We start from the raw sequence: 27,993 nt of genomic DNA on the forward strand, positions 1-27,993 counted from the left end.
TTGAATACAACTGCCCATTCCTGCCAAAAGTTCCCCTTTCTCCCCTTGGCTTGGGAAAGCCGTAATTGCCAATAACTCTCCTTTCTCCTTGCTTACTGGGATCAGAGCTCCCCATCCTGTTTCAAGCTACTGTGATCACTATGTAGATCATCAGTGGATTGGCTTCTGAAGTCAAAGAAAATGTTTCCTAGCATTATATTATTTATTTTTATTCCCATGGGGCTAAAAGTTATAGTCAGGATCCTGGGCTCTTTTTTCTGGAGTCTGCATATAACACAATTAGATGCAGTATGGAAAATTCTCCTCCTTCCACTTAAATCTTTCACATAGGCCACACATAAAAAAAACCAGGATACCAGACTAAAAGGAACAATTCTGATACTTGTAAAAATATTTTTAAAAATCCCCAAAGAGGGACAATACAAAAAAGTTCTTTCAAGAATAAGAATAATTACTAAAAGTCTAGATGCTTGCAGTTTGGTATTAACCTCATTTACCCCTAATAGCCAAGAAGTGGCTATGACAATTCCCCAAGGGCATATTTTGAACTCTAGGTGCAGGGCTCTTACATTAATGGGAGGTGCACAGCTTAAAGCGCATAAGTCAAGTTGCTAATATGCCCCTAAGTTATTGTTTCATGGATAGTGGGTAAACTGACGTCATTCCTCTGTTCAGTGAGGAGTTAAACACATAAAGCAATTCCTTATTTTCACAATATTCCTTCTGAGAAAGATAACCATGAGAACAGTTACCAGCTGGCTAAACCTGACATACAGGTTTTGTTAATAAAAAAATGCATGACTTAATTAATGACATGGATCTATTAAGACTGTCCCCCAATCCACTATGGCTGCCCCACCTACAGCTGAACTTCATATGACCTATCCTATGCAAAAAGTATTGTAATAACTTGCACTAAAAGCTGCTACAGAGGAAAGGTTGCTACGAAGATAAAGTATGACTCAGAAATAAATACGATGCCCCTAGAGGAGAAAGCTTAGCAAATTCACCTTTAAGCAAGGTTAATTTTTACAGTAAATAAATAGTTGACATAATTTTGTTAAACTGTGCAATATTATTTCATCAACAGTAATTATAGTTGGTTCTAATAAGTACTTGCTTATACTGATTGTCTAAGTTGGTTCATTCAATCCACAAATAAATGTCCATAAATAAATGTCAACAGTACTAGAATAAAGTCCATTATTGAAGCATTAGTGGTGTAAAGGGTTTTTTTTTTAAACGAGTTCTACATTTTTATAAACTTCTCCACAATAATCCCCAAAAGACAGACCATGACACTGATAGCTTTTTGTTTTCAAACTCTACATCTTTACTTAAATCTGTAAGTTCAGGCTCTTTAAAGCCAAGAACAATCTGCCTGTTTTGCCCCAGCAAGCATAACTCTGCAGTAACCTACTCATTTTACAAGTTTCTCTGTTCTTGTCTAGCCATCCCATGCTAAACTTGTTTTCAAATCCACCTCCATCAATACCGGCAGTTCAACCCCTCCTCCTCTCAACCAGTGCACTACCACACTATTTGGCAAAGAAAAAGAACACCGCTCTATTTACATAAACCAAGTTCTACATATGTTCATGCACTGACCATGAATGTTTTCCAGACCTGCTCTTATACAGTAATAGGGCTCACCTATTCAGAGTGCAGACTCTTCTGTCTCAGAATAATATCCTATTTCAATTGAGGCTGTTCCAAATACCCTTTGCCCACGTGTAGAAGAAATGCTAGACATATCTGGGAATAAATTCTCATTACAACTGATAGATGCTACAGATTTCCCATTAGCAAGATGATGAGCTGTCACCTCCCTCCATTTGATTGTAATTTGTATTTTGAGAGTAATCTAGAGAAACCAGATGGAACTGTTGGTCATTAAGCACAGCATGTAATAACTGGTCACTCTCAATGCATTCTTTGCCTGAAAAATTCAGTTTAGCATTCTCTAGTCTTTGAAAACTGGATGCAAAGCAATAGCTACGTAGAATATTTTTTTACCCCAGCTAAATTGTAGCAGAGTCTAACAACTAATACTTCAGTTTATATAGCCTCACAGTATTTTCCAAAGATGAATGTGTCATTATTCCCATTTTACAGATAGGGAGATTGAGATGCAAAGAGATAAAGAACAACATTTTCAAAAGTTGCCTCTGATTCTGGGTGCCCAACCTGAGATTTCCTGGGTTTGATTTTTCAGAAGTGCTGAGCATCTGCAGCTAATTTAAGTCAATGGGAGATGAGGGTACTCAGCAACTCTGAGCAACAGGCCTAATGTGTCTCTAGTTGAGAATCCTAAATCACTCCAGGGGCATGTAAGAAACACCCAACTCTGGGTTCATGTCATCCCTGAAGACCTGCTTGGTTCTTCTGGAGACCCAATGGCGTACAGAGTGGGGAGGGCCAGGCCCCCAGGTGCAAGCCTGCTGGGGGGTGCCAGGCCAGCCCTTCATGATGCAGGCGGGGAGGGAGGGAGCGTGCAGGAGGCTCTGAGGGGCGCAGAGCCTCCTGCGCCCCCCACACTCTGCCCATCATGAAGGGCTGTCCTGGAGCGCACTTACCCACTGCTCCAGCCCCGCAGCCCAGCACCAGCTCAGATGGGGCAGCCTCACCCCCACCCCCCGGCCTGGGGAAGGGGGCTGGGCAGGCCATTCACGATGCCCGGGGAGGAGGGGGGGGCATGTAGGAGTGGAAGCGGGAGCAACTGCCCCTCTACCTCCTGTGCCCTCCGCCCATCATGAAGGGCTGACCAGGCGTGCCCCCCTCCAGGCTGGGGGGGTGAGGCCACTGCTGCCCCATCCAAGCCGGCAGCGGGTAAGTGTGGCGTGTCAGGCCAGCCCTTCACTATGGGAGGAGGGTGGGAGTTGCAAGATGCTGAGGTGCAGCTGTTCCCGCTTCTGCTCCTATGCCCCCCCCTCCCCTCCAGCGCGCGCATCATGAAGGGCCGGTCCAGGCTGGGGGATGAGGCTGCCCCATCCAAGCCAGCACTGGGCTGTAGGGCTGGAGCAGAAGAGGCGGGTGCCGTGTCCCGAGTAAGTGCGGGGTTGGGGAGGCAGCAAAGCCAAGCCTCCATTTGTGCTCCTCCCAATGCCTCACGCCCCCCTTGCAGGTACAGACCTCCCTCCCTGGGGCAGCTGGGGGGTGGCACCATGACCCTTCCTGCCCTGTGCAGAGGGGGAGGGCATGAGGCCGGCGGGTGGGGGGTGCAACTGTAGGCTTGGCCCCTGGGCTCCGGAGACCCTCCGTATGCCACTGTGGAGACCTCAGATCCCCGTGCACTAGCTGAGTGTCATGTGACATCCTTTCAGTAAGTGGTAGGTTTAGGAGTGGCGTTTCAGTAGAGCTCAGCCTCAATGAGCTTTGTTTACAGCGCATAACCTAAGATTCTCTTGGTGCTTTTAAAGTTTAAACACACACCACTTTATACAAATTCCTTAGAAATAAAATGTCATTTAAAGGAATCAGAGATAGATTGGCCCTAGGGTATTTAGGATGTTGACCTGCCTATTAAATGGCCTATATTATGCCTGTCCGAAGAACTGATGACTAATTTAAAAGTATGCTATCTTGGGAGCCACCAGAGAAATTAATGCTATACACCAGTGGAAAGCTGGGAACCCTTTTTTCCCCCACTAACCTTAGTTATTCATGATATATCACATCTTAAAATGACAACATTGTGATAACTATCTTGGCTTTTTCCTTCCTGCTTCAATTCTGACCTTAGTTAGATAGCCGCTATCTCAAGTTATCCCTGACTTCTCAGAGCTTTACATACTGCCAAATAATAGTGGTGCTGAAAAGCTCACTGAAGTCAGAGATGCTCCAGAGGGGTAGCCGTGTTAGTCTGTATACAGCAAAAATAATGAGAGTCCTGTAGCACTTTTTGAAGTCAGGGAGACTCCCACTGACTTCAGTGGGCTTTGGATATGGTCTACGGTGACTGCATACATTCATAGGGGAAGCAAAGGATGATTATATACCAACACTAGTCAGTAGGCACGTTGGCTGTGTCCTGTGCTTTCAGCATAGCCTTCTGGTCTGTGACGCATGCAATCTACTCCAGGAAAAAAAAAAAAAAAAGTGTCTTTAGCACCATCTGAAACTTTGGAAAAGAAAACAGTTCACAGTTAGAATCCAAAGAGCGGAGACTGAGCAACTAATGTGCCTAGAGCTATATGTTTTTCAGGATGAAAGTAACCTGGTTCAGGAGTCATCTGTCATAGCAGAGCACATGACAGGGTTGTTTACATGGTATACAAAAGATCTGGTGCACACAATGCACACATACTACACAGCAGATGAAAAAAATGTCAGGTCTCTTAAATAACCATTCTGGCTGAAAGAATCTAGAGTCTGATAGATGTAAATTGGCTTAAATAAGAGTAATAAGTTGTCTATTTCTACAATAAGTAAAAGTTATTGGCTGCTAAATTTGGGGCATGATACTGAAAAACCTTAACAGGGAGATCAAGGAAAAGAAGCAGAGTATGCAATTCGCAAAGTAACTATGGTGTGGAGAAGAATTTCAGCAGCCTGCCTCATCAAGTACTGACAAATGGAATGTGAGAACTATTCCTTGGATGAAAGAAGTCAGACTGAACAATTCAGCTAATGGGATCACATTGAGCTAATGGGATCACTCTGACTTTTTTTTTTGCTTCTGTTGGTGTATGTCAAAACTTTAATGTTATTTTAAGGTTGTTCCTTTTATTTTCATATTCATTAGCAGCGGGCCAGAACTGGTTTTAAAAAATTTGAAGGGATTGGGAGAATAAACACACCCAGATACTTTAAAAATTGTGATGGAAACTGAGCCTTCTAGGATAAGGTTGCAATGTAAACTTCTGATGTTTTAAAATTGGGAGAACACATTTCTCGAGCACTGTTAGTGTAAAAAAAACCAACCCAGAAACCTTGGGTTTTTTAATATCACATTAAACAGATGTTTACTGCTGCTACAATCACTTTGAGATGAGATGGTTAGAGAGTGTTTGCATTCAAATAAGCCCCCAACTGGTTTCTTATATAACTCTCAGGCAGGCAAGAGGAGAGTGAATGAAATCAAACTGCCCTTCAGACATAGTATAGCACCTGGTAGATTTACTGTTCAACATTATTTGCATAATCTAGACATTATGACTCCAATTCTGTTCTGCTGAAGTCAATAACAGAACTTCAGTTGAAATCAGTGTGGGTACTGGGCTCTATGGTTAAATGTTCAGCCTTCAGAGCCACAGCTACTTACTAAGAGTATTTCTATACTACAAGTGCTAGAGTGGCACAGCTGTAGTCAGGGCTGGCCATAGACCAAATGATGCCTCAGGTGAGGAGTGTCTTTGGCGCACCCCACTCTCCGTTTGTAAAACACTTGAATACCTAATTTTTTTATTGAATGTGTAGCCAATTTCATGACTTTGATGCACGATTTACATGCATGATTTATCCCTGTCATATAAGATGATAAATTTGCCTGCTAGGATCTGTAAATCTGTATTTATTCACACCCTATATAAGCAAATAAAATAAATTTGTTTCCTCTAAGCTTATAGAAACTTTGTAATTTTAAGAATAACAAATGTTATTTCTACAAAGATCCAGAACATTCTAGGAGGTTAGTGAAAAATGAATCCACATATGGAATACCTGAAACATTTTACTTCAAACATTCTATTTTCTCTTTTGTCGCTAACCACAAAAAGACCACCTCGAGCCTGATGCCCCACCCCCACTCCCCAAACCTGGCACCCCAGGCAGTCTCCTGTCCCTAAATCCCTGGTTATAGTTACACTGCTTTAGCACAATAGCGTAGACACCTGCTACAGCACCAGAAAGGGTTTTTCCAACACTGCAATAAATCCAACCCCGCAAGAGGTGGTACCTAGGTTGACGGACAAATTCTTCTATCAACCTAGCAGAGTCTCCACCGGGGCTTTGGTCAGCTTACCTACATCTCTCGGTGTGAATTTTGTACCTAAATTTTACATGTAGACCAGGTCTTAGTCCCTAAGTACAGAGTTTTAGGCATCCAAGTTTGAAAATTTTGGCTTCATGGTCAGATCTGCTGGGAACCCTTGTCACCAGATTTTTTTTTTTTTTTAAAGCCTTAAAATACATTAGACTCTGTGCTATCAAATCTAAAGGACTGTTCAGAGTAAGCCAACACTCTCACTGGATTCCAAAGTTATGATTCTCCGCCTCACAAACTTTTATTGACTAATGACAGTTTGAGTCCCCAAATCAAATCTTGTTTGGAAAATATATTAATCATTTTGGAGTGGTAGTGTCTAAAAATCTGTGGGCAGCATAAAAGTTGTAGTTGTCTATGACTTCAAGACTGATTCCTAAAGTCACAGGAAACCCCTGAACATGACAACTCTGACACACTGTTCATTGAAAAGCTGGGGTCAGTGAGCCCCTGCTTATAAAACCTGGAGATCTGCTAAGATTACTTTTATTATCTACCACATCATTAGTTTTAATGATACTAGTGATTACACATAGATAAGCTTAAGAGATTCCATTGTTGTCTCCTATCTTATAACAGTAGGTATTCTATTGTGACTTCACACTGGTCTGCCCCTAACACATGCATTTCTTTCGTACTATTCTACCTTAAAAGAATAGGCTAATTAAATAAAAAAAGCTTTTCTGATGCAAGCCACTGACATGCTAACATAACAAAAGCAAAACAGTAGTATGAACAAAATATTAGGAATAAATACTCCCTCAGTATGTTTTCTATTAGTTTGCCAAGAAAAACACAGAAAATAAACAAACAACAATCCCAGATAAACTACTGTATTTGCAGTTTAGTCTAATGTTGTTAAGTGAATCTTATTTGGGCATACTGGCCCAAACCCAGCAACATGGAATTCAAATTTAAGGAATAGATTAAAATGGAAGAATTTGCTGTAATCAAAGTATGATTTCCACTAAGAAGTCAACATTTGCCAACAAATTTTACACAACTGCCACAGTTATTTCCTAACTCAAGCATAAAGAACAAATCTGGTATCTCAGATTTTGCTATGTGTAATGTGTGGCAAACACTGTTGGCCACTACTAAGAGGTGTGGACGTAAGTTGACCCCTGTTGCAAGTCTGGAAACAGCCAAGCAGTCAGACACATTACACAACAGTATTTAAAATTCCTAGGCACAAGAAATAACCCCCACATGAAAGTAGCAGTCTTAAAGATAGTAGGGTGTCGGGGGTAAGTATAAGTCCCTTGTTGGTTTTTGATACAGCCCCACATGGAATGTAGACTCAAGAATTGTGGAAAGAAAAAGAAAACAATGTACGCTGAGTTTAGTCATCTGCTTAAGGCTACAGAAAATTTGAGGCTGATATATTTAAGAGAGTTTTAATGAGAGATGATGCTACTTGCGCCTGTTGATGTGGCGTGTTCTTTTAGGTGGCATCAAACCATGGGGTGTATGTGTGTGCGTAAAATCTAAGACGTGAAATATTTTGTGGCTGTCACAAAAAAGGAATCTTTTCAGTTTTGACAGAAATATCATCATAATTTTCAGCCATTTTTGTGCTATTTTACAGCTCTAAAGCTATCCTTTTCACAGAGAGGTGTGCCAAAAAGTGGTGTAAAAGTTCTCCCTGATTTGATTTCAATGAGTTTACTGGCTTGGAACAAATAACTAAGAACTCATGTGATGAGCAGTATCATCTTATGACTGTCATAGATTGTGAAGCACTGTGTTTGCAAAGGTAGGAAGTAGGAGTGGAAGATTTTCTTCATTTTAGTTGCATGCCAAAGCTAAAAGTCCAGCAGAGTCCACATGGGCCAGTCAGTGTGCAGCATGCTAGTGGGTACTAGAATGCCCCATTTAGACAAGCCCTCAGAAACCAAAGAAAAGTCTATAGTGGAAAAGCTGATTAAGAACAATGGAAAATCACAGAGAACCAGGAAAAAAAGGAAGAGAATTCTCTTAGGTGTGTAACAGAAAGTTAGTATGAAGGGAAAAATTGAATCATGAAACCACATCAACATCCAATTGCAAACAATTCCTTTGTCAAGTCAATTAATGACCCAGGACAACAGTTAGAGGTGCACCTGAAAGAAATCTACAACAGCAAAACTGGCAAAAAAATTCTTCTAGTTAGATTTACTCAAAAGCCAAAAATCTGACATTTTTCCTTGAACAGTTCAGTCTAATGAAAGGCAGCATATTACAGATGGAGACTGCCTTTTGCCTTAGTGTTGACTAGAAGATAAATGGTAGGACCCTACTTTGTGGAATTCACAGACCTGACATTTTTTGAAGGATTTAACTTAAAACACATAGTAGGTGAGTAAATAGAATACAAGTTATAAGATGTAGCATCTCTAGAATGCACAATGTTCAGTAAACAATTAAAATTACATTACACAACAATTAAAATCTGCATTGAATTTAAACAATTCTTTAAAATTGAGACTGCAACAAAGGTAACAAGGGGGGGCGGGACTACAGCTTTTATTTGATTAAGTCTTTGTTATATGTATGTCATGAAGCAACTCATTATTCCATCAGGAAGTTGGAGACTTATGAAACACCTTCAGGAAATTGTGAGTGCCCTCTCTAGCTCAACATTTCTATAATTGCTTTAATGAACCATCAGGTAAAAATCATGTATGTTTAACAAAAGTAAGGGCCCAAGCCTACATTCCTTGCCTGCCCAAAACTCCCACTGAAATCAAGGGGATTTTATATATTGAGAATAAACGAAGACACATTACATAGTTGGTACCTGTAATTTCTTAAAATAATGAAAGACAAAAAAACCCTCAGCATTTCCTTACACTTCTATTGTTCTATATGAGTTGTGCTATATCAAATTGCACTGGGTTAGGCTCCTTCATATGAAGAGAATAACTCAAGACATATCACATTGTGTCTCACTACATAATGCACGTAAACAAATACCTACTCTGCTCTTTGGTAGAGCAGAAAAAGGATCCCTCCCTCCTGGGCCCTGAAACTGTAAGCACAAGAAGAATATTTGGAGGCAGCATATCTGAACCTCATGGAAAACTAGTTCAGATCTGAAGAAAAAGTCTTTGTTACTTAAAAGAAATCCCACAAAATCAGAATAAAAAAATAAGAGCAGAAAATATATAATGAATAGATATGATTGTTTTAACTAGTCTTTTTTTATTATTATTATTATTCTTTTATGACTACAACCAACTACACTAAAACACTTTTAAAGCCACTCAGATAGGCCTGTAGTGGAGAGTACAGGAGGGTGGGAAGGAGGAGGAAAGAAAGTCAACTTTTTTTTTTTTTTTTTTAAAACCAATATAGTTTTTTGTTCAGATATTTAAATGTTGACATTTTCCCACATCAGCTTAAGGGAGTGAGAAGCCAAGGAAGCATCTTTGTTCCAGGCAAAAAAATGTGAAAAATCTGACTACAGGAGCCAGTCAGAGCTGAGTTAGACAGATTCGCATATTCATAGTACTACTGAGAAATAACCATACATTAGTTACGCAAATCCCTGTATTCTGAATGGCTAATACAATGATTGTCAGCTAATTTGAATATAGTCAGGGTATGATTATTGAGAAATTACATACAACTATATGCCACCAGAGTCTCCACAATCAGCATGTAGGGAATTGCATAACTGGGCACAAAATCATGCTGTAATGTATCAATAGGTGCACAGAATCCATGTACTATGATTGGTTGAGGCAATCCTATTTCAGCATAATAATCCGTAATTTGGACCATAAAATGTAAGTAAATTTGGACCAAAATATGTAAGTAAACTGAACATATACCAGTGTACACAGAACCTGAATTTTTCCAAGAGTGCAACTATTACCCTGCAAAGCATCTTTCTTCTTTTATTTCTCCTGTTAAAGTGTATTTTAGTTTTATAATTAAAATGAAAATCTCATGTGTCCTTTACACTACACTTCTAATTCTGTCACTAGAAGAAATGAACAAAAATTTTGATTCCCTTGTTTTTCAAGTTTACCAATTTTAATCTTTAGGAAGATCAACCTTCACCTCACTGCACAAGATATTTTGCAGAAAAAATATGCAAAATGCCATAAAATTAATTGTTTTTTCAGATTGTTTGTTCATGCCACTTAAACCATGAATTCTAGCTTAACTGAAGCATCAGAGACCGACTTTATGGAAATGCCCTTGGACTAACTACATCACATAACTATGTTAAGGAAATGCAATAGTAGGAGAAAATTAAGGCCAAAAAAGAAAGTGATTAAAGTGTGGAAATAGTATCTCTAGCTGCTTTCGGATTAACATTTTAATAACTCTCTTCAGCAGTACCTAACTCTTAAAAATAACAGGACTTCTTAAGGAGCCACTTTGCAACAATTCACACAAGAAAACCACCTGTACTAAATAAGGGGTGATTCTATTAATACTTATTACAGGCCATAGTGCTATTATAGTGAAAACTACCACACAGAAGAGACAAGATATCTTCTCTGCTCTATTAATAGCACATTGTTTTCAACAACTGTGCGGTATGTAAATCGCTGCATTCTGACTTGCTACTGCCCTCGGGATACACAACCCATACGCTAACAACAAACATGGCTGCCTCAGCTTTTCATTTCACATTGGTGACAGAATTATAAAAAGAAAAAAAAATCTGATTCTGTAGAAACATTAGTTGTAATCCAGTTATACCACCTGAAAAATGTCTGCTTTTTAGACCATTTGATACAATAAAATGAAGTTTTTTTCTGCTAATTAGAGCTTTGAAATGTTTAGCATTTTTAAATTGTAATTTTAATTTAAATTTAAATTGTAAGCTGCAAGAAATTTTTGATAGACAAGATGGGAGAGGTAATATCTTTTATTGGACCAACTTCTGTTGGTGAAAGACAAGCTTTCACAGAGCTCTTTTCAGGAAAAGATCACCTGAAGAAGAGCTCTGTGTAAGCTTGAATAGTTGTCATTTCACCAACAGGAACTGGCCCAATAAAAACATTATCTCACCCACCTTGTCTCTCTAATATCCTGGGACCAACACAGCACAACACCACTGCAAACAGAATTTTTAATAATATTTTTGGTAAAAAGTTTTTTATTGCAGCACCCTTAAATTATTGCTAAGTAACTGCTGGTGCATTTAAAACACCAAAACAAACAAACCCCCTAAATCCTAAATTAGGACCCAGCCTCACTCTTATTACTGGGAATAGCACTTCCTGCCATGAATAGCCTCATTTCAAAATAATGAGTTTACATATACTTTATATAGTGTGTACAGTTAACTGTAATTTGAACCTGCAGATGTTGGGACTAAATTATATGGTTATGGAGTGTCACTGTTTCTGATCCCAATACAAATTTTGAAATATGTAAGCTTAGTATAATAACCTCCAATGTTTCATAATTTTACTTTACCTGCTCATTTTTACACTGGTTTGCTGGTTCTGCAGTTCCTGCCTACAGTTTCTGTGTGAACACAGGGGTGAGAGGTGCAATCTCATGACATCTGAGGAGGAGCCATCATAGTAACATGAGGGAGCAAACAGGCAGAACCTTAGGCATGAGGCTCTTTAACACCACCTATCAACAGTGCAATCTTTCTGTAACCTCACCCAGCATCCACACATTCCCTGTTGCTGTAACCCCAGTATCTCCTTGTAACCATCACAACCCCAGCTGCTTATTCTCTAGCCAGAAACTGTTTCATTTCCATGACCACCACTTGGAAGGGGAAACTGAGCAGCCTGCCATCTCTTCCTTGAGATATGGTGAGTGTTAAGAGCTTCCTCCAGTAAGGTATTTGTACTGCATAACAACTTTATTGACCCTACAAATTTACAAACAATGCTGAATATCCTTATATGCCACCAGATGGAAGTTCTTATTTTACTTAACTATCGACACCCCCCTTTGTAGGTAAGTGTTTATTTTTTATTACATCAAATAAAACCACACTGAAGAAAAGTTAAAGTTACAGAGTCAAGCATTCATAATTTAGGAAATGCCGAAAAGAATCTGGTCTCATTGTATGTGTACATTATAATAGCATCAAATTCTAGCGAGCACCTCCTCCTGGCCACCCACTAAGACTGTTGAAAAAGGAATACAAGCCTCTGTGCTCTGGATTTCCCAAATGTGTTAAGCTTCTGGAGCCTCAGCAGGCTCCAGCACTCCCTTGGTCTTTCTGGCACACTTCCTGGGCGCTGATTCAGTCTGCTACCACTTCTCAGCCCACCTGTCTAGCCCCCAGGACCAGCACTGATTCCTGAGATACCTCAATTACTTAAATACACCCCTATTCCAGAGTTCCACCCCAAAGGTGTGAAGTTTCTAATTTATCCTTCAATTCTCTCAGGGCATACAATAGGTGTAAAGCAGTCAACAGACATACTATGCTCAGTCTAACACCTTTATGCTCTTTTGTACTTAAACATACAAAGCAAAGGAGAGTACAGATCATACCAAACAAACACTAAACGCCTGTCCCTACCTCAGTTTCCTCACCACTCCAGGCATTCTTTGAGACGGAGTCTGAGTCTTTTGGGTTGCCCAGAATCCTTGAGGCAAGAACAGCCTCCTGCCCCATGCTAGTGCCCTCTTCTTCTGGGAGCCTCTTATCCAGTTTCTGTGGCCTTGCTCCCTCTTGTCCCATGTTTGCTCTTCCTGTGTGGCTCCCCATATTCCTCTGTTTCTTTATTTAAACCCCTCCTTTTCAACTGGTCTATTTGGTTCTAGTCTTGGTAAGTTTCCACTACTCCTACCTTCCCCCTGCCCTTTTTGGGATTTCCAAGGCTAGCACTGCTTTTTACCATAACTTTTGTGAGGTCTAAATACTGTCACTAACCTTAAATATTTCCTACTGTCCCTGTCTGGTGTGTATCTGCTACAAGCCCTGTCAGCAATGGTGGATCCACATACGTATAGACACTCATAATACACCAGTTTTTTCATAATACAACTTTACAATATCAATCAGAATTCATAACTTGTACAGATATAGCCCCAATTTAACACAGATGGTCTTTAATTACATGATCACATTTTTTCTACAGCATGGGCTTACTGCTAGAGGGATAAGAGACATACATTTTGCCAGTGGGATCATAATTATTTACTGACTTCAGAGAAATATGAGCTTCATCCCCCCTAAAGCCTATTTCTCCTCCCCAGCTTCTGTTCCTGTTTCCCTTGACTTTAGGTCTTGCTGGAAAACAACAATTCCATTTTGCAAAGCATTTCAAGGTTCTCAATCTGATAAAGATTGTTTTCAATCCAATAAAGAACAAAAATGAGACCTTTCAAAAGCTTTTGAGAAACAGTGAAAGACTCTGATTCATACCAGGGAGTTGCACCTGAACTGAACTGTGCCTCTCAAAATGGCTTCCTGCAGCTGCACACAGCAGACTCCTATAGACGAAAGAGTTACACTACACTAAGGGAAGTGCTGAACAAACACTGTGCCCTGGTTACTTCAGTTCAGAATTGTTGAACAGTTGCCCAGTCCATTTTTCTCTCCACTGGTTTAAACTGGGCCCGCCAGTCAACCCAGAATTTCCTGTTGGGTCCTGCTTCCCTATTCTATGTTAGTCCCTAATCTTTGAGAATAGAGACGTGAAAATTAAACCAGTCCTTGGCCCTAATCACCACTTCCTTGGACTTCTGAAAATAAATTTCAGAACCTTGAAATGTTTTGCAAAATGGAATTGTTGTTTTCCAGAGAGACCTAAAGTGGCACTTGAGGGAATCCTGACCAAGAGTTGCACTCTCACTCATACCGAACAAAGGGGCAGAGTTGCAGGTGTGAAAAGATCCCCCCAAAATCAGCCAACTATTTAGCTACCAGCTCAAGTACTTGAAATCTGGCATTTTCAGATTTATTCACATTCCTGTGGAATTTAAACAGAAAGCCCTGAGAACAATTCTGTAGTAAAATGTCAAATGCTATTTTGATTAATATATACTTTTTATTAAAAATAAAATTAAAAGAAACTGCTTGTACAAAACTGATATAGATTGTGCAATTAAAAATTACGCAAATGAAAGAAAAATACACTTGATAAATTAAAACAGTAGAACAATCTGAGAGGATGGACAGTAATGTAACCCTTCTACACAGTGCAAAACTGATTATTCTAATACATCCTTCATCACATCACCCATGTTTCTATGATTTGCATTAATCTGCAGCCTAAAGGATACAGTTGTGAAAGAATTACAATAACTCAGTTGGGAACACTAACTTCGAACTGTTATGCAAATTTTGGTTTCAGACTCACATTTCCAGGTTATGCATCAGAAACTGCGATTTTGCTTCTGAGTCACAATATAAGAAAAATAAACAGACACGCAGAGAACTTGCCTAACTTCATTCTGAGCCAACTTTCTTCTGGCTTCTATGATTGAATTTGATTCCTGAATTTTTATTTATTTATATATATTCTCATTTCTCTTTTAAAGCATGCTGGAATCAATTTTTGCTGGCCTTTAGTTCTCTGAAAATTGAAATTCATATTGAAATAAGTGATCAATTTTGGTCTTTCAGAAAAAAATTTCAATTTGGGGGCCCATGCCGCTTTCCTCCCTGAAACTCTCACTCCTTCTAGGAGTTGCTCTCCAAGTCCTTTGTAAGAGATCATGCAATAGTGGCTTCTGGCAGAGAAAAGGATAATAGTTTCAAAACAGCAGCAGCCTGATCACATGATATATACAGGGAAGAAAAGAAAGCATGGCCAGGGGCTCAAAGATATTTAAATGGGTAAAAGGGAGGGCAGATAGCATTTTGGCCTCAACACATTTGGGATATGGGAAAGTTGGGAGAGAAATACATCACCACTAAAATAAATAGAAAGCTGACCTGGGAGGGAGCAGGAGAGGCATTGCTATTGGAAAGTCAGTGGAGGGTGCATAAGCGAATACCACTGCTAGGGAAATGGGGCAGTATTCTACCCAAAATCAGTGCCAGTTAGGTTATAAAGACAGTCGGAGGTGAAGTAACTTCTCTCCTTCATGCCACATGGACTGGCTGCCTCTGTCCTCCTCCCTTGCCAGCAGGAGGCCAGGGATTGCTGCCATCAATGGTATGTTGACACTGAAAAAAAAAAAAGAAAAAAAAAGCACACAACAAACCCATGGCAGTGAGTGTCAGAACTCATGTCTGCAGATTCAGGCTTGCACTATGGATCTATAAATAGCCCTGTTCTGGCTCAGGCTATGAAGCCCACCCTATCCCCTGGACTTCACAGCCCAAGCTGGAATGTTTGCATAGCTATTTTCAGTGCTGTAGTGTGAGGCTGAGTCTGCAGGCCTGGGTGCTGAGATTTGCTGCTATGGGACTTTTTTTTTTTTTTTTTGGATATTCCCTAAGTTTCTTTGTTCCCAGGCCTCTGTCATTAGCATAGATCATTCAGGACTCCTTATCTTCTCTGAATTTGTGGGGAGCGGAGGGAGGAAAGCAGTGGCGCGGATGAAAAAACACAATCACAGGCAGATTTCCTCCTAGGACTATATCCTCTGGCTTCTAGACATCTCAGAGGAGCAGGAGCAATCTGTTCCTCTGACAAAACCAGACTTTTGTTTTTCAAAAGTGCTCTAGCTCCTCCTCCACTTTGTAGGTGAATGTACATACACACACTATAAACCTGATTTCCTTCCACATCCATTTTATATCATTATAACCTGACTGTGATGAAGCTACTTCATCAGTTAGAGAAGAATCAGGCCCTATGTGTCTATCTGTAAGTGTATACACATGTAGCCTCTTCCCAACTAGATATGTATATGTACACAGTCACTATACCCGCGCCCCCAGCCCTGTATGTGGCATTCAATGCTGCGGCTCTTAGTGGGGGCCTGTTCTGCTTGGGCACCAACTTGCATGGCTCTCTGCTTTGCCAAGCCTTGCTGCCTGTCCTAAGGCTCTGGGTGCCAAAAGGCACTTTCTTGGCTGCAGTGCTTGAGGGAGCCTCTTGGCAGGGGCACTGCTGCTCTTTAAGGCCCTTCGTTTTACACTGCCTGTGATTTTTTTAACATCCTTTTTCATACAATGCACATCCCTGGAGTGGATGTTGATGTGGCCAAGGCTCTCTGAATTTCAGGATGACAGATATCCTTTGGGAACTCACCCTGCTGGCCAGCAGATACCTCTGGGTGATGCCCCTACAACTCTGGAACCTTGGCTCATGACAAAAGCTGTGGGACTAGTCCAGGACTCAGTTACCCCACGGACTCTGAGGGCCTGTAAGCCAGCCATTCAGTGTTCGTGTAATTTAGGGCACATGAAGGGCTTCATTGTGGGTGGTCAATATGTGGTGCCTTTGACCCACCATGGGCTGGCTCCCTCCACTATCTCTGGCCGGCTAGTGGGCCTGTCCTACTGGAGTAGGTTGGTGTGTTTCCCAGACCCATACAGGCATTTTATAGTACAGAAACTCTGAAAAGAGTGGTCCAGCAGCCACAATGGTGGAGGGATGACAGGTTACCCATAACACTGGAAATCCTGGCAGAATTGTCAAAGTCTCTGCTGTGGATCTGCAGCTGTAAGAGGGAGGCCATGTTATTTAAGGCAGCATTTGTCATCCCCTTCTTCGGCGCTTTGAAAGTGAGTGAGCTGGTGCCTTATGGCAGCTATGGATAGGATCCAGCATGCATTAAACGTAACAGACGTGCAACTAGCTGCAGGAACAATGTCTCTGCACTTAAGGTGTTCAAAAACAGACCAGAGGGGAAGGGGCACTTATGTGGTGTTCAAGGCATGTGCAGATGAGCGCTTGTGCCCTGTCAAGGTGATAAGAATCTTACAAAAAATCTGGAGCCTGCAGCTGGGCCTGCTGTTCACACATGGTGATGGCAGCTTTCTGACAAGGTACCAATTCAGTCAGATAATGAGAAACACTTGTGCTACTGAGGTCTTGACAGGATAAATTTGGTACTCATTCTTTCGGAATCAGAGCAGCGACATCAGGGGTTGCAGGGGGTTTTGGCCCATGGTAGGTGCAGCCAATAGGGCACTGGAAATCAAGTTGTTGCAGGACTTATGTACGCACCAAGGAAAAGATGGCTGGGAACGGCAAAACGTAACTAACCCAGATGTGCTTGTTTGTTTCAGAAACTACCCATAGCGTATGCAACGTTTGGATTTGCAGGCACTCTGTAGTGCATTGGGCCCACAAGAAGGCAGCCAGGAGAGCAGCTGGATCTCAGATGTGCTTCAAGGCCAAAACTGTTCGCATCCAGAAGAGGCATGCAATGGGATCAGCTCATGCCATTTTTGCACTCGCTGACAGGTAAGGATGGGGAGCCCAGGTGGACAAGGCTAGAAAGAAAGTAAAGAGGGAGGTCATCAAGATGATCCTGGAGACAGGGCTTCTGCAGTACAGCATAGGACTTCTGTTACAATCAGCCAGAAGTTTTCAGAGATGGTGATGTACGTTTGTCAGATGGAAGTGCTGACATATGGCTACAGAATTTAAGGGCATGGACTGGGCAGGTTATTATGATACCAGGCAGCATGGTCGGGTGTGGGAGTGGCCAAGCTAGTCGCTGGCACCCCCTGTGGCTGGTTGCCAGTGCAGTTAAGACAGTGGTCCTCAAAATTTTGACCCCAGCACCCCCCACACCACTGTCCATGCCCCCACCCCCAGCTGGGGCTGGGAGCAGGGCTGGGGCTGCAGCTGGAAACCTGGCCATGACTGGGGGGCTGTGACTGGGGCCGGGGGCCAAGGCTGTCCCCAGGGACTCCGGGACCACAGTGGCCAGGGGCTGCAGCAGGCCCCAGCAGCTAGGAGCCAGGTGCCGAGACTGTGGGCCGAGGCAGAGGTTGTGTGCTGAGATGGGGGGGGGGGGGACTCCTCTTGGGCTGGGGGACCGAGGCCAGGCACTGCAGCCGGGGGCTGGAGCCAGGCTCTGAGGTGACCGGGGAGAAAGGGAGGGGCTGAGGCCAAGTGCTGTGGCCGCTGGTGGGAGTGGGGCCCGAGGGACTTCAGGGAGCTCCTTGCAACCATCCACTCACTCCAGGGACTGTATGTGCTCCTCATCTCCTGCTTCCCCTCGTGACGGGTTCTGTGTGCCCCTTCATGTCCCCTTCCTCCCCCACCCCTAATTCTCTTTTTTTCCACCTGCCAGGGGGGCTCTGTGTGCTGCCCCATACCCTTCTCCACTACATGTTATGGATGATGTGGCTCCCATGCACCCCACGCCCATAATATTATCCCTTTTTTCCCCTCCATGCTAGGAGTTTTGTGCACACCACCTTCCTTTTCTATCTTGGAGAGAAGTCTTCCAGGGTGTCAACTGTATTCAGAAGATGGGCAGAGCTGGGAGGAGTTGGGGGGGGAGAGGGAGGTGTCATGCTGAAGGTGCTAATGGCTGAATTAAACTGTTTCTTTGATCTCTAGATGATTACAGACCTGATTAAAGCTGCTGGGTCTGTTGATCAGATACCAGGGGCTCTGTGACTCCCCCATTTTTCCAGTTTTCACCAAAAACAGCAGATACCTAGAACATTTCCTGAAATTTTCAAATTGATCAGATGCAGGTTTTAATTGCACTGCAGACAGAGAAGCAGACAGTCAGAGAAATGCCACTTAGCTGAGTGTAATGCCTTATAAGTGTATTATATTTTTTCAAATTTCATTATTTTGAGCCAATGATGCGATTTTTTGAGGCCTGACTCATGATGTTTGAATGCTTTGAGTTGCCACGTGTCTTGGACAGCCTCATCTGCACTCTGCCCACTATCCATCTACACATGGGAGATGTCTAACATTCCAAACTTTGAACAGCTTCCGATAGTTGACACTGAAATAAAACCAACCTGCCACATTTCTACACTCCTTCCCTCAAGAAAAGCCCAATGTCCAGAATGAACACTATTTTAGTCCTGGATTAGTTATACAATCTCTCATGACCTTTCAAGGAAAGAAATAGCAACCATCTATACACCACTGGAGAGGGAAGATCTCCAGCTTTTCAGTGGAACACAAAGTGCTTGCTAGTTGTAGCCCGGGTAGGTCAAAAGATAATGAAACTGAAAATAATAAATTTTATGTATAGAAAGCTTTTTACGTACTTTTAGAGGTTTTTCCAAATGTATTAGTTATACTTTTTCTTCCTCAGAGACCTATGTTGGATTTATGTTAATTAGCCTGGCTTTACAGGTGGAGAGAGAGAAAAAATTCATCCCAATAAATATTTTAAAAACTCAAACATTTCTTAAATATGCTGCACACCCAGAATACATGATAGTGCACTATAAAAGTTTTATTGCTATTCCAGCACTCATTTGGGATGACCTGCAAAATTGACTTGTAGTTCTGTCACTCACAAGTATTGTGGCTATCCCAAGCTCATGCTGATAAAACTTCTTTCAGGGTATGCACATATTGTATCTATTTCTGTTTGCATATCTTCAGAATTTGGTCACTTTTTCTAACAGAAGCCATGGGAGATGCAATTTGTTATTCTGCAAAGTTTTCTAGATTCAGCCCCCACTCTATGAGCACCTTCATACCATTTACTGTACTGTTTATATTGCATTGTAACCTATTTTGTCTTGATTGTGTATATGTAAGCTCCTGGGGTTTGGATCTTGTTCTCTGTCTGGCACACTTGCCAGTTTCTAAAGCATGACACACAATCTGGGAACGCTATATAAAATGACAGTCATAATGCTTATATATTAAATAATAATTACACTAATACACTAATCACACTAATACAATTCATTTCTGACCCAGGCAGAAATAAGATGGAGTCTTCTGAAAGGGCAAAGGGACAAGAGGGGAATATCCTTAAAGTATGTTTTTTAAATGTTTTTCTTGGGATACTTTTTCCATCTGGCAGTCAACTCCACTAACAGAGAGGCTCTGTGGAAAGTACTCAAGTGGTACGATTTTAGCAGCAAGCTGATTCAAATACAGCAGAATCTGTATAGCATAGCTTAGTGTGCAGTGAGCGTCAACGGTGAGCTGACACAGTGGTTTGGAATGAAAATTGGAGTTAAATTGGGATGCATACTCAGTCCAATATTTTTTGCTTTATACTTAAAAAACATCTTGTCCAACTCCCTAACTAACATTGATGGAGGCTGCATGATATTGGGGCAAATTATCAATCATCTTGACTTCACAGACAATATCATATTGATAATGCCTACAGAGGAATATAATCAAAAAGCATCAGACAGCCTATATACAACAGCCAAACAATGGGAATTAAAAGTGAATGAACAAAAGACAAGAATAAGGGAAATATCAAAAATCAAGAAACAGGCTCAACTAGTCATTTATGATGTAGACATCGAACAATGGATAGTTTCTGTTTATTTGGGTTCCATCATAACACATGACAGCCGCTGTGACCAAGATTTTATCAAGCGGGTAGCTGCTGCAGTAGAAAGTTTGCGGTCTTGAATAATGATGTTTGGAACTTCATATCAGTGTCCGTGATGGCTAAAACCAGATTATATATTATATTACCTTATGGTTGTGAAACATGGTTTCTTAAAGCGAGGGGAACAAAAGCTGCAAACATTTGAAATGAAGTGCCTGTGCCGTATTCTAGGTATGACAAGGCTAGATAGACTAAAAAATGACAACATCTGTAAAAGACAAAGTGTAGTTTGTGACTACACTCATCAAAAGGTGCCAACTGCAATGTTTGGCCACATTGCTTGAATGATCCCCATACCTATTGCCCAAAATTGATCTCTGTGGAAGAGAGTGTGGGGTGAGAGACATTGTGGACGTCCAAGGAGACAGTAGTATAACACAGTATATAAAACCATCCAGGCTGTCCTCACAACTTGCTCAAATGGTGGCTCAAAACAGATGCAGATGGAATCTGCTCATACCTTTGACCTTACCCAACCTTGATGTTGGTAAAAGGAGGCCATGATGATGAATGGAAGTGGGCCAGCATAGGGGTCTGTCACTGGCACAAACAGTGACCATTTTTTCTAGTGAAAATAATAAAATTTCATGTTGTGTCAAATTTGTATATTCTTTTATATAGATCTTTCTCATTTTACCACAAAAATGTGAGAAACAAAAAGGGAAAATATCATACTCTCTACTCACCAGCTAATGAACTTGTGTCCCATATGTCAACAGAAAGCTTCATATGGTTCACACTAAATGTAGCATAGTGTTCATTGGGAAATCTAGACACACCCTCTAATAAAGATTTAAAGAACACTGAACTACTAGTATCACTGCTATTATTTAGCACATTAAATCTTGTTTTGATGGCAGCAAACAATAGGACTTTGTTAGTGTTTGATTATTTCATTTTGGCTCTTTTCTCAAGAAGAGGAAATATAAGGAAGCACTGCAAATCAGCAGAGAGACTTAGGTTTACTCTTTATTAGAGAAGAGGATGTCATTGTTATGCTGGCTGAATCTTGGAATGTAGTGCTACTGGTTTGTGACCAGAAAAAAAAATCATGTACAGAACATGACTCTGACTCCTTTAAGTTTTAAATTCTCTTCCTCAGTGAATTTGTTCAGGCCCAGACTAATACAACTGACTATCCACTGCTGACTATCCATAAGCTGATTTATCCTGCAATGATAAACAGAGGTGAAACCGCAGCAATGTTCAATTTAACTTTCCGGAGTGAACTTAATCCCTCTTTATTCTTTATTATTATATTGACTTCTACAAAAGTTTTGGAGGTAATATTAAAAGCTGCACTGTAGCTTTTCTTGATGACATGTATGTACACACGTGGGATTGAATTCTAAATGTGCTAGAAAATGCAACCACTTAAGACACCCAGGGAGAAATGGCATTCACTGGTTAAAAGTCCTTCATTTTCTAACCTTATAAAGGGCTCTATAACCTAATTACTATTGTTACTGAAAGCTCTACAGTCAGAGGATATTATTTGAATTCAGTCTATAATTTTATGTATCTAATGGTACCATACCATAATCATCATAGATAATCAAATACCATAATCAAATTTGCACTAAAGTGTTGTCAGGTGAAATTAAAGGTCAAAACTTAGTTAACTACACAGTATATTCAGATATGGATCCATGAGAGTAAGTATTATTCATGTGACTGGGAGTTAAACATTTGCATCAATAAACCATAACCTTATTGTCTGCTTTGGCATCTCTTGCCGTGGAACTTTTTATGTTGGAGTGCACTCTGAGCCTTTATACTTAGAAACCAACTCGTAAATTCTGAGCTTGAATTTTTGAAGTGGCATGATAAAAAAGTAAATCAAATTATTTTTTTACTATTTTTCAAGTCCTGAGCGAATAATGCTGTTTTGTAATGAATTATTTCTAGTTTACTATAGGGTATCTAGAAATTTTTCATTGAATGCTCAACAAATTAGTTAAAATAAATACTAACAGATTCCTTGGAGTTTCTATTGACTAATAACCAAAGGAATGGTTTTAAAAAATGCTGATAAGATTTAGGAATACAAGTTGCTTTTGAAAATCTTCCCCCAAGTTTTTAATAAGCATAAGGAATATGGGAAGCAGTAAGGGCTACTAGAAACTTGCAAATGGAATCTCCATCTTAACTGAAACATGGTTTGGAAGTACAGAAGACACACAAGAAAAATGCTGTGGAGTTACAGGTTTTTTTTCAGCTGCAACAAACCAGTACACTTCTGTTTCAAATGAACACTGCATTCATGTATCACTGTATTATTTCTACATGTCCCTTGTAATAGCTATACATTCAACTTTCAGATTTGCACTGTTCTTCTTGTACAGATGTCAGAACTTCTGCATCTAACCTGTAGTCAGTGTTACAGGCCAATAAACTAGGAGGTCAGAATGAAGAAAAATAGTAACACAACTGCTCCCTCATAAAACAACCTAACTTCTTCACTGGACCACACAACAGTTCCCTTAGAGACTAAACAAATTCAGTGATCCATGGAGAAGTTTTTCACAGGATTCCAAAATTTATTAGAGAATGGCTGTCCCCTTCACTAACTATTGTAGAATGTAAGGCAATAAAAATTCTGCATTATGTAGGAGTCTAGAAAAGAAAACTACAGTTCTGGAATTCAATAGTTTTTGTGTTTCCTAAATCAGTGAAGATTAAGCTAGGTAAGTGCAGATAACCATATAAGAAATAGGTTCTGTCTGTTTTTTACTGAAGGCACTGCATCACAACTTTTTGAGTTTCATCAAGAACACTGAATGAGAATTATTACATAGAAAAAAACCCCAAAGCAATAAATAGCAGGACTATTAAAATGAAATAAATATACTAGCCATGGGACCATTTTTATAAAAAGATAACTTAATGACAGAGAGTCACTGTTAAAAAAACAAAAATAATCTCAGGGGATAATACCTTGCATTTCAGAATGGGGCTTGGAGATCAGAAAGGCAGGAAATCTAGAAAAGAAGTGTGTCAGGCTCACATGCTTTGGAATTTAAGGTCCTGATTCATCTAGGCAGTTATACATGTTCCTAACAAATACCTATGCAATAAGGCCATTTCCTCACAGTTATAAAGCCATGCAGAAAATTTCCCTTATGACTCATCACATTCACAATGTCAATTATTTTACCTGTAATAAACACGCAGTGTCTGAATTTCTTCTTCTAGTTTTTTATTCTGTTGAACAGCAGTCTCTCTCTCTTGCTCCATAGCTAGCAAATTTGCCTGCAAATAGATAGATGCTAATTATTTAAGAGAAGCCTGTGCTGTTTTGAGCACAATAAAAAATGCAGCAATCCTTTATGCATGTTAATTTCAGCTCTATTGTATGTTTAATTATACATAAAATGGTAGTCCTCTATTAAACCCAAAAGAGTGTGTACAACTCCTTCGGGACACATGGAGTGGAAGGATATGCTTCAGGCACTGGATTGTGACTTAGTAGATCTAGGTTCAATTTTTAGGTCTGCCAGACTTGTTCTATGACCTTGAGCAACTCAATCTCTTGGTGCCTCAATGCCCCATCTGTAAAAATGGGGATAATAATATTTCCTTTCATCCATTTCTGTTTTGTGTATTTAGACGGTAGCTCTTCAGGAGAGGGACTGTCTTTTATTATTTATATGTATGGTGCCCAGCAGAGTGAGGCCCTGATATCAGTTGGACCTCTAGGTGCTATTGTAATACATACAACTTATAATAATAACAACCTGTTAAGAGAATAACAAGCCCAGACTATTTTACTACACACACAGCCTCTTTTAGCCTTGAAAGTGAAGGGCGTTAATGCTTAACTTCTCAGTAACATTGATTTAGAGCTCCTGCTGCTAAATGGCAATGCACTTTGCATTAGCCTTTGGAGTTGGCAAGCCTTAACTTGTGGCATTAAGAGGTTAAAATACTCTCCAGGTGAGCTGTTTAAGTCCTGAGTCTGGTGCTGCTTACAGCTTTGCAAACAGAACTCACAGAACACAAGAATGTTAGCCAAACCAAGCTACTTTCTATAATTATACCGTACTGTAGGTGAAACAACATACTTAAAAATTGGAAAAACATGCTTGAATCAAAGTAGGTGGTTTGTTCTAGAGGCCAATAATTAACATCCTTGCCAATTTTCAGCGTACTGTGAAGTGTGATTGAAATGGTAGACTGGAAGGAAATGTTTGCAGCAGACACACCTACTCACAGAGAGATTAACAGCTAGTCTCTTTAGGGAAGTATACAAAAAAGTACACCTAGCATTCAATTCACACTTTTCAGGACAAAGTTCAGACGACATTGGGGCCTGAGACTCTTATTTATGTCAAATTTGTACTGGTCTAACTCCACTGAAGTTAAACCTGATTTACTTCAGCATAAGTGAGAGGAGAATCCAGCTCACTAGGCTCAATATAGTCAAACATAACAAACACAGAAAAGTAATAGGCATGTTGCCAATCTACTCAGCATGTGTTTGGTGGGGGTGGGTAATAAAAAATTTCAGCCTGGATAGGTGATCACCACAGGAAGAGGGGATGAGAGTGAGAGAGAAAGAGCGAGCACCATGTGGTTAGGGCACTCATCAGGGATATGGGAGACAGGTTCAAGTTCTTGCTCCAGCTATTCTGGGGTGGTCTTTCTCAGTTTCTCCTGCTGGAGCTATTCCACTTTGTATAAATAATTAAATATTTAGTGGACCAGAGAAAGACTGACTCTATCGCTTTGCGGTTATAGTACTCACCTGGGAATCATATTGGAGACCTGGATTCAAGTCCATGTTCTGACTGATTTGGAGATTATTTATAGAGGAAAGGAAAGCCCTGAAGATTGTTTCAGTAATAGATATGCCTCAGTTGTTTACACTTGGTACTGTTGTAGGGTGATGAGGACATACGAGCCTCAGTGACTTTTCCACTCCCTCAATCCTGGGGCTGAAATGAAAACTGGCTGCACACGGCCAGCAGAGAACTACCCTGCATTACGGATACTCTCTTCTGGCGTAGGTGTGCTGGCTCCATGCCCTGGGCCCACTGTTCCCCTCTAAGGTGTTGGAGAGGGTGCAATGAAATTCTACCGCACTGCATTTATACTCCACTAGCATACGGTCTTCTTAAGGGCCCTAAGCTAGTGGTGGAGTTTAGCGCTACCTTGCAACAGATCTCAGCAGAAATGGAGATAGAGCTGGCCTGAGAATCAGGGCACTGTAACTGGTTCCCTGACACTGCTCTCCTGTGCCCAGCAGAGATCTGGTGCAGGATAGACTCTCCCCCTTTAAGTGTCCATAAACATTTATGACTTAATAATAAATGCGTGGTTACGCAGGTGGTGTCGAAGAGAGGGCTTTGGATTCTTCGATCATGGGATGTTGTTTCAGGAAGAAGGACTACTAGGAAGAGACGGGATTCATCTAACGAAGACAGGGAAGAGTATCTTCGCAGACAGGCTGGCTAACCTAGTGAGGAGGGCTTTAAACTAGTTTTGACGGGGGACGGGGACCTAAGCCCGAAGGTTAGTGGGGAAGAGGGACACCGCAAGGAAGCAGAAGGAGGAGGGGGCAGCAGGGGAGGCCTCCCGATTCATACTGTGAAAGTAGGCCAGTCGGCTACTTATCTCAAGTGCCTGTACACAAATGCAAGAAGCCTGGGAAACAAGCAAGAGGAACTGGAAGTCCTGGCACAGTCAAGAAACTACGACATGATTGGAATAACTGAGACTTGGTGGAATAACTCTCACGATTGGAGCGCTGTCATGGATGGGTATAAACTGTTCAGGAAGGACAGGCAGGGGCGAAAGGGGGAGGAGTTGCACTGTATGTAAGAGAGCACTATGACTGCTCTGAGCTCCAGTATGAAACTGGAGATAAGTCAGTTGAGTGTCTCTGGGTTAAGCTTAGAAGCAAGAACAATAAGCGTGATGTCGTGGTGGGTGTCTGTTACAGACCACCAGACCAGGAGGATGAGGTAGATGAGGCTTTCTTTACTCAACTGGGGAAAGTTTCCAGTTCACAGGGCCTGATTTTCATGGGAGACTTCAATCACCCTGACATCTGCTGGAAGAGCAATACAGCAGAGCACAAACAATCCAGGAAGTTTTTGGAGAGTGTCGCTGACAATTTCCTGGTGCAAGTGCTGGAGCAACCAACTAGGGGCCGTGCTTCTCTTGACCTGCTGCTCACAAACAGGGAAGATTTGGTAGGGGAAGTAGAAGTGGGTGGCAACCTAGGCAGCAGTGACCATGAGATGGTCGAGTTCAGGATCCTGATGAAAGGAAGAAAGGGGAACAGCAGGATACGGACCATGGACTTCAGAAAAGCGGACTTTGATTCCCTCAGGGAACTGATGGGCAGGATTCCCTGGGAGGCTAATATGAGGGGGAAAGGAACCCAAGAGAGCTGGCTGTATTTTAAGGAGACCTTATTGGGGGCACAAGAGCAAACCATCCCGATGTGCAGAAAGAATAGCAAATATGGTAGGCGTCCAGCTTGGCTTAACAAAGAAGTCTTTGGCAAACTTAAACGCAAAAAAGAAGCTTACAAGAAGTGGAAGCTCGGTCAGATGACTAGGGAGGATTATATAAACACTGCTCGAACGTGCAGGAATGAAATGAGGAAGGCCAAAGCACAATTGGAGTTGCAGCTAGCAAGGGACGTGAAGGGGAACAAAAAGGGTTTCTACAGGCATGTTGCCAACAAGAGGAAGATTCGGGAAAGTGTAGGCCCCTTAAAGAAAGAGGGAGGCGACCTAGTGACGGAGGATGTGGAGAAAGCTGAGGTACTAAATGCCTTTTTTGCCTCTGTCTTCACAGACAAGATCAGCTCCCAGACTGCTGTACTGGGTGGCACAGAATGGGAAGGAGGCAAACATCCCGCAGTGCTGAAGGAACAGGTTCAAGACTATTTAGAAGGATTGGACATTCACAAGTCCATGGGGCCGGATGCAATGCACCCGAGGGTGCTGAGGGAGTTGGCTGAGGTGATTTCAGAGCCATTGGCTATTATCTTTGAAAGCTCGTGGCAACAGGGGAGGTCCCTGAGGACTGGAAAAAAGCAAATATAGTGCCCATCTTCAAAAAAGGGAGGAAAGAGGATCCGGGGAACTACAGACCGGTCAGCCTCACCTCAATCCCTGGAAAGATCATGGAGCAGGTCCTTAAGGAATCCATTTTAAGGCACTTGGAAGAGAGGAAGGTGATCAGGAACAGTCAACACGGATTCACCAAGGGAAAGTCATGCCTGACCAACCTGATTGCTTTCTATGATGAGGTGACTGGCTCTGTGGATGTGGGGAAGGCGGTGGATGTGATATACCTTGACTTTAGCAAAGCTTTTGATACGGTTTCTCACAGTATTCTTATCAGCAAGTTAAAGAAGTATGGATTGGATGAATGGACTATAAAATGGATAGTGAACTGGCTAGAGCATAGGGCTCAACGAGTAGTGATCAATGGCTCCATGTCTAGCTGGCAACCGGTCACAAGCGGAGTTCCCCAGGGGTCGGTCCTGGGGCCGGTTTTGTTCAACATCTTTATTAATGATCTGGAGGATGGGGTAGATTGCACCCTCAGCAAGTTTGCGGACGACACTAAGCTGGGGGGAGTGGTAGATACCCTGC

The 27,993-nt window shown here is 41.4% G+C and overlaps 1 protein-coding gene across 3 annotated transcripts in view; it reads right to left on the minus strand.

Moving 5' to 3' along the window:
* Positions 1 to 27,993, minus strand: part of MIPOL1 (mirror-image polydactyly 1) — a 272,270-nt gene that overhangs the window by 49,299 nt on the left and 194,978 nt on the right. For all 3 annotated transcript variants that reach the window (XM_067533876.1, XM_067533883.1, XM_067533891.1), the window contains exon 11: positions 23,535 to 23,629. In XM_067533876.1, the coding sequence (XP_067389977.1) occupies positions 23,535 to 23,629 (95 nt within the window). The remainder of the gene's footprint in view (positions 1 to 23,534; positions 23,630 to 27,993) is intronic.

This window comes from Emydura macquarii, unplaced genomic scaffold (genome assembly GCF_026122565.2).
Source record: "Emydura macquarii macquarii isolate MOO-44397 ecotype Brisbane River unplaced genomic scaffold, CSIRO-AGI_Emac_v2 contig_374, whole genome shotgun sequence".
In the NCBI taxonomy this organism is placed as follows: Eukaryota; Metazoa; Chordata; order Testudines; family Chelidae; genus Emydura; species Emydura macquarii.